Below are 6,791 nucleotides of genomic sequence, written 5' to 3' on the forward strand. Positions count from 1 at the left end.
TAAAAAGATTAAATTTAGAATCAAATAAAAAAACTGAATTTCGATTGGCGGAGAATATCAGCAGTTAGCCTTAACGTTGTAAAGCATCATTGTTTGGAATATAAAATCTCTTTCAAGCTTTGTGTTGGCTATTAAAAATGTTCTTCTTATGCCCCCGTTTTAGTCAGGACAGTCCCGATTTTTAGGGCATCGCCACGGCGTTCCGATTAGTCAATGTCACGTTTTTAGTCAGCCAGCATTTTCCTTATAGGAAACTAGATACGGGTAATAGACCTTGCGGTCGTGATTGGTCTGTTTTGCTAACTTTTTATGAGCAATAGCCTACATGTGCGATTTTATTTCCTTTAAATGTAAATGTAATTTCTATGTTTCTAAATAGCGTGTATTTGGTGTTTTGGTCCAGCGGTGGGTTGATTGTTAGCGCATTAGCTATTTCAGAAAAAATATGCCAAGAAATGTTATTGTAGCAAGAAGTTACAATCGAGCTTAAAAGTCAAAATCGAAAAAAAAAATGTTGCTTTCGGTGTTTGGCAGCATCCTGACCCAAAAATATGGCATCCCATTAGCATAATTAAACGTTTAACGACTAACGTACACGGCGGTCTAAATAGAAAAGCATGGCCAAAAATAGAATTAGGTTTATAACTTTACGAGCAGAAAATCAAAAGCATGAAAAATATAATTGCGTTTTTGTGATTAATTACACCTATGTACGATATTATGTTATGCACCAAATTCACACTTTTTTCGAGTGTATAAATGTGTTTGGATGTTACGTGTTGCGTATAACAAAATCCCACTCCCCTTTACAAATATTTCCACTCGAAACGGCATAATCGTCGCCAAGCGGCGCCTTGGTAAACAACGGTTGAAATCGCTGGTGCGCATCGAGCGAAGCGTTAAAGTTGTTTGCTTAATGTTAGTAGTGATGTTAGTGAAGCCGTTTAATCTGATAAATCTTATAAATTCAAACTGGCAAGGCCCAGTGATTAATAAAAACAACCTCTCTAGACCTTGGTTAAGTAGGTGGTTTATGTTGTTTGTAACTTATTTTTTTTTGTTAATGGAAACCAGTATTTTTTTTCTAAAATTATGATTGAAATCTAGCGTCAGTCGTCAGTTCAGCAGAACTCTTGGGAGGAAAGGTTTAATATTGTTTCTTCAGACAAAATTAATTTACTATGTATTAGAAACTTGCTTGTAATTTAACTTAAGCGTTCAACTTTGTTGAATTTATGAACATTAAAGTTGGTGTGAACGCTGTTTTATTTTTTAGATTTTGTTACACATGGTAAAAATAACCTTTTGAAAAATGGCACTGAACATGGCGCAACAACCTGTATCCCATTTCAAACATAAACCACTCAACCGAAAACAGGAATCCAAAATGGTCAAACAGCGTAATGTTGTGGAATACCAGAGCAGCGATGAAAGTGGCGACACTTACTCTGATTCAGAATACAGTGAATTTTCTGATGACCTCGATCCACCATGGACTGAAGAACCAATGAGGACTGGAGAGTTGTTTTATATTGAAGATAATCAGCCCACTAGTGATCTTCCAGAAGGTTCCTACTCTGCAAATGCTCAACAAGATGAAAGTAATTTAACCAGGGCATTTTACAATGTGTATGTCAGAATAGATGCTTCTGCCTATCTGAGAAAACCTCCGACTCATTTACTTGCAAGTATGTTGGGGATCATTACGCTGGAAGGAAAAATTCCTAGCAGACAAATGCACCAAAAAGTAGTTGTTGACGCTTTGGTACCTGGCGGTTTGGCACTTAGAACTGGACAAATAAAAGTTGGTGATATTTTGATTGCCATCAACGATGTCGCAGTGACCACTGTTAACATTGAACACTTCTTGCGCAGTTTTCCTCAACCATCCAAAGTCAAACTAACACTTGAAAACTCGCAAAATGAATTTCCTTTGCAAAATTTAAGTAAGATGAAGGCTACTGATCAATTAATCAATAGCTCTGTTCAACTTTTAAGTCCTAACAAAATAGCCATCAAACACAAAAGTTCACTGTCTGGGCCAAACGGTGTATTTTTTCTCACATTAAATATAAGATCGGATACAGCAGGTGAAAATGATGATGTTTTATACTCCTTTTCACCTCTTGAATCATCAGCCCTACCATCCAAGCTTGCCCTTATAAGAGGTATGTTTGTCACTCTGGCTGATTCAATTGAGGACACATTTGCATGTGCTGTGAAAAGCTCAACTTTGGTTGTTGAGGAAAAACTTGTACATTGTGTTTACCACCATGTGGACACCGAGGTTTTTGTTTTATGTTTTCCAGCTGATGACTATTCACTACCAAGGGCACACCATACAATGGCGGATACAGTTCGTCTTCTTAGCGTCATGTATGGGTCTGTGCTGCAGGCATTTCAACCAGAAAACAAACAGAGACTGGACCATTTGTTTCAGTTTTTGCTAACATTAAATGCATCGGCAGCCAACATGTTCCAATCAATGTCAAACACTTGGAAATTTCCTGGCATAGAATTTTTGTCACTTCCCAAAGATTTACATGCACATGCCAACTTTGCCTTGGCTGAATTAGAAGCTTGCGATTTTGATGATGGTACAAGTGGCAGGAACTACACTAGACGTTTATACACTATCAGGGGATCATGTGTGTTCTATGATGGCTACATACTAGCCACACACCTACCTCCCGAGGATTTAAAGGACATTGCTTTGTTTAGTTACAACCATTCACTTCTTTGTGAAAGTAATAAAGAGAGAATAGGTCTTCTTTTAATTTGGCGTGAAGTTTTTCCCTGGAGTAAAAGAGTAGCAGCGACAAAGGGAGACTACCTGCCGGCAAATGGAAGATATTTTTGGATGTTTGTAGGTTTAAAACACAGCCTTCTGTGTGTTTTGTTACAAATGAATGGCAACCTTTTTCCAGACTCTCACACTCCAAGACCAGATCCAATGTATGTGAGCAAGGCTCGTGCTACGTTGCTTAACTTGGACACTCAGCGATTTCAAGAATATGTTAAAAAGCGTTTGGAGTGCCCATCCCACCCTTGTCTGGTACAATCAGATCATTTTTTATCCCAGGGCACTTCCGGATTAGGGCAGCTGTTCAAAGGTGCCAAACCACCTAGTGGAATGAAGCCAGACCGAAGTCAGAAGTTTCCATTTAGCTCACCATTAAAATCAAAGAAATCTGTTGACGGCGAGCCTTCCCCAAAGCTACAAGTCAAGTCACAAAAAGACATAGCAATTGGCGAAAAAACTCCACCCATGTCTGTGAGGAGCCTGTTTCGAGAGAAATCTTTTAGCTCTCAGGGTTCCACAGAAAGTGGTAAGTCAACCAAAGCAAATGTGGCCTCAGCATATTCGTTAAATGATATCAGGGATGTTATAGAAGATGTTGACATGAGCGAAATACAGCCCTACAAGCAACTTACTATTGGAGTTGAAAATGCACTTTTTTGTTACCTATCTTTTGACAAATTACAAGGAACTTTGATTGTACCAACTGCTAATGACTTGCAAACTATAAACTCTGCATTACACAGGGAAATTGTTTCCAACTTTAAATTACATTGCATGGTCCTACATCAAAGATTTTCGTGCTGCAGACCAGACAGTGACCATTGTACTGAAGAAGGAATTCTTTTTCAGTGTCACAGGCCAACTACACAAAATAATTATAAGAACAAACCTCCGTTTTTACAGTATTGGGTAATCGGCCGTTGTGTGCAAAAACCTGTTCAGAAGGAAATTTATGTGTGTTTTCATAATTCGGCATCTCAAAACATGGTTGAGCTTGCGTTTAAAATGATGTGAAATTATTTGCTAATTTGAAATCTACCTAACTGCTAAGTAATCTTTTTGACCATTGTGTTCATTTGTTGGTACCAAAAAACTGTATTATTTTTTACGTGTAATTCATTTCTTTCCCTTGTTTTAATTCCAATGCAATAGTTTCATATATTTTTTAAACAGTTTGAATGCTTTGTACAAGTTAAAATTAATTTTTTGCCAAGTTATTAATAGTTCAGTAACAACTCAGTGACGCTGCACTCTTGTTTTTTTTGTGTCGTTCGTGATACTGATTGCATATATTTTATTTTTGATTTTCTGCAGTATTTTCTTTCTTGCAAGTATTTTTAAACATTGTTTTCAAAGATAAGCGCTATTAAAGTAAAATAACGTTTCGTAAAGCGACTGTAGTTATTAGCCTAACTAATCGCCTGTCGTTAAAGACGCAAAATGCGTGAACACTACCAATTATCTTTGCAACCGTAGTTTTAGACAATGGTTGAAACTCTCACCTTCATGAAATATCAACAATTTACATATTACAACAGGATTCGAACTAGGCCTATTAAAACGAAATAATTTTTTGTAGTTTAAACACCCTGTTAGTGTAGGCTTTCAAGAGCTGCAGGTTTGTATCAGCTACAAACTTAGAATAGGAATAAACTCATCAAGCCTTTTCTTCATTTTGTCAATATTTAAACGCATTTATCGAACAAAATCAACAGTCAAACGCCAGCCAGACTGCAACAGTGCAACCTGTTAAAAATCGTTTCATAAGGGATGATGAAAAAAAAGTCGACAACACAACACGTTTAGAATCCGTGAAAAAATAATAAAAAAAAAAAAATTCCTTAAACTTTATTCTATTTTCCTTAAACATTTTAACGAAATGCTGTTTCGCAGCGTCCAGGCTTACGTTAGCCATAGATTTATTCGGAAACTCACTGCAGGAAATTTTTTTTATTCACTTTGCTTGCTGATAAAAAAAAATAGCATTTTAGGTGATAAACATACCTTTAAACACCCGATCCGTCAGAAATCAGTGCATATCTAAGCAAAAAGGTCTATGACAATCAGCGCATCCTAAGGCAGAAAAGTCTAGACTTTTAGACCTTGAGGTCTTGGACAATGCACTGATTGTGAGCCCTATGCAGATTTGGTTTGTAAGCGTTCACCCCATCCGTCAGAAATCAGTGCAGTTCTAAGCAAAAAGGTATACGACAATCAGTGCATTCAAAGGATCAAAAAGTCCGACTTTTAGGTCTTGGACAATGCACTAATTTGCATTAACAAATGTGCATAAGAAGATTAAGTTTAACAATACTTGACCCAACCAAACCCAAACGCTAACCAGCGCCCTAACCCAAATAATGTGCGATAATTTAATAATTATAACGCTTCAGGCCCCAATACCTCAATTTGTGATGTAATAATCTTAAATGCAATTGACGAGAAACCATCTTATGCCCATCCGAGTTTGGGCTTTTTTCCCCAGCATTTAAAGAATTATTAAAATAACGCACATTATTTGGGTTAGGATTCGGGTTAGCGTTAGGGTTTAGGTGGGTCAAGTGTTATTAATCCTATCTCATACTTTTTGTTATCTTTTCTGAACTTTTAATGAATATTTTTAATTAATCTACGCCGGGAGTTTACCTAAAGATCCAAATCAGTGCATTGCCAGGACCTCAAGGTCTAAAAGTCTAGACTTTTCTGCCATTGGATGCCCTGATTGTCGTAGACCTTTTTGCTTAGAAATGCACTGATTTCTAACGGATCGGGTGCTTTAAAGGTGGATAAGTTACTTATACAACACAGTTTTAAATTTTCCGGCAAATCTATTTAAAACTGTGATTGAGGTTATAATGACAACCTTTCGGTCTTTTACGTTGTGTTTTTTTCAGTTGAGTTTGAGTGGCGGAAATTTGATTTTTGGTTTAGGCATAGCCTATAGCGCTTTTCAATCATCCCAGCAAAATCATGTGGTTTGTGTGTTACCGACGACAGGACAAGTAGGCTACATATCACCGGGACTGCAGTAAGGTTAAAATGATTCTAAGCGTAATATTTCGTTTTTCAAGTCAAAAGATTAAATTTACCCTTTTCTTCAATCTTTTAACGTGGGCAAGAGGGGGTTCTTCGAGTTGTTGTGTTGTATAGCATCTTGTGCAATTTACATTGATTTAACCCAATATTAAAACCACACATTTCGAGTCACCGAGTTAATCACGACTTACATTCATTGAGGCAAGCCGATCGGTATTGCTGTTTGCTATCGGTCGTTCACCTTTCTGTAGGCAACATGCACTAAACATGTGTCAATGTACCCGCATGTACATAATCCTAACAGTGTCATGTTGTTGAATTATTTGCCATTCACGACAGATTTGTAAGGTCTGGTTTAAAGTATTGGGGCCCGGGTATAATTTTTTATCTATAATCGGGCACTCGGTTACAAATTGTTTCAGACATATAGTTGGTAAAGTCAGTTTAAATAATGTTTACTGTTCTAATGTTTTCTACCGTGTTTACAAAAAATCCCGCGTTGCACATGTTTTAGGACTGTTGAAATATAACTATTTTGAATCTCTTGAAAGCTAAGATATTATAAAAATTACTTTGCAAACAATTGTTTGGCTATTTTCGCCATATCTTTGCCGCAGCTTATTGCCTGTAAAAAATATTCAGTCAGAAAACAATGACTCACAGTAGTGTTTTACAATTGCCCAAATATGTTACCATTATGGCTATAGACCTATAAATGAAAACCTACCAGGGAAATTGATCCAATCAATGACCAAATTTTCTAACGCAAAATAGTTCCCAATGCAGGAAACACCCGTTGCCAAGGAAGACAAAAATCCCAGAATAAGGCTGGCTATTTGACAATACATTTGTAGAGTCTGTAAATACTGAAGTAAAATAAGCATTGTGTTTTAACATTTTCTTGCACATGGACCAAATAGGCTAAACAGACCAGTGTATTTATGCCAACATA

At 36.9% G+C, this 6,791-nt stretch overlaps 1 protein-coding gene across 1 annotated transcript; it reads left to right on the top strand.

Annotated features, from left to right (window-relative positions):
* Positions 1–1,295: 1,295 nt before the first annotated feature.
* LOC146147111 (protein inturned-like) lies at positions 1,296–4,149 on the top strand. The gene has a single exon (XM_083387452.1). The coding sequence runs from the start codon at positions 1,313–1,315 to the stop codon at positions 3,815–3,817; it is 2,505 nt and encodes an 834-aa protein (XP_083243578.1). The 5' UTR covers positions 1,296–1,312; the 3' UTR covers positions 3,818–4,149.
* The last annotated feature ends 2,642 nt before the right edge of the window (positions 4,150–6,791 follow it).

Source organism: Ascidiella aspersa, chromosome 4 (genome assembly GCF_963924565.1).
Source record: "Ascidiella aspersa chromosome 4, kaAscAspe10.2, whole genome shotgun sequence".
NCBI lineage: Eukaryota > Metazoa > Chordata > Ascidiacea > Phlebobranchia > Ascidiidae > Ascidiella > Ascidiella aspersa.

Bases quoted from the DNA above. Each gene is read 5' to 3' on its own strand.
- LOC146147111 (XM_083387452.1), top strand. From the start codon at position 1,313: ATGGCACTGAACATGGCGCAACAACCTGTATCCCATTTCAAACATAAA.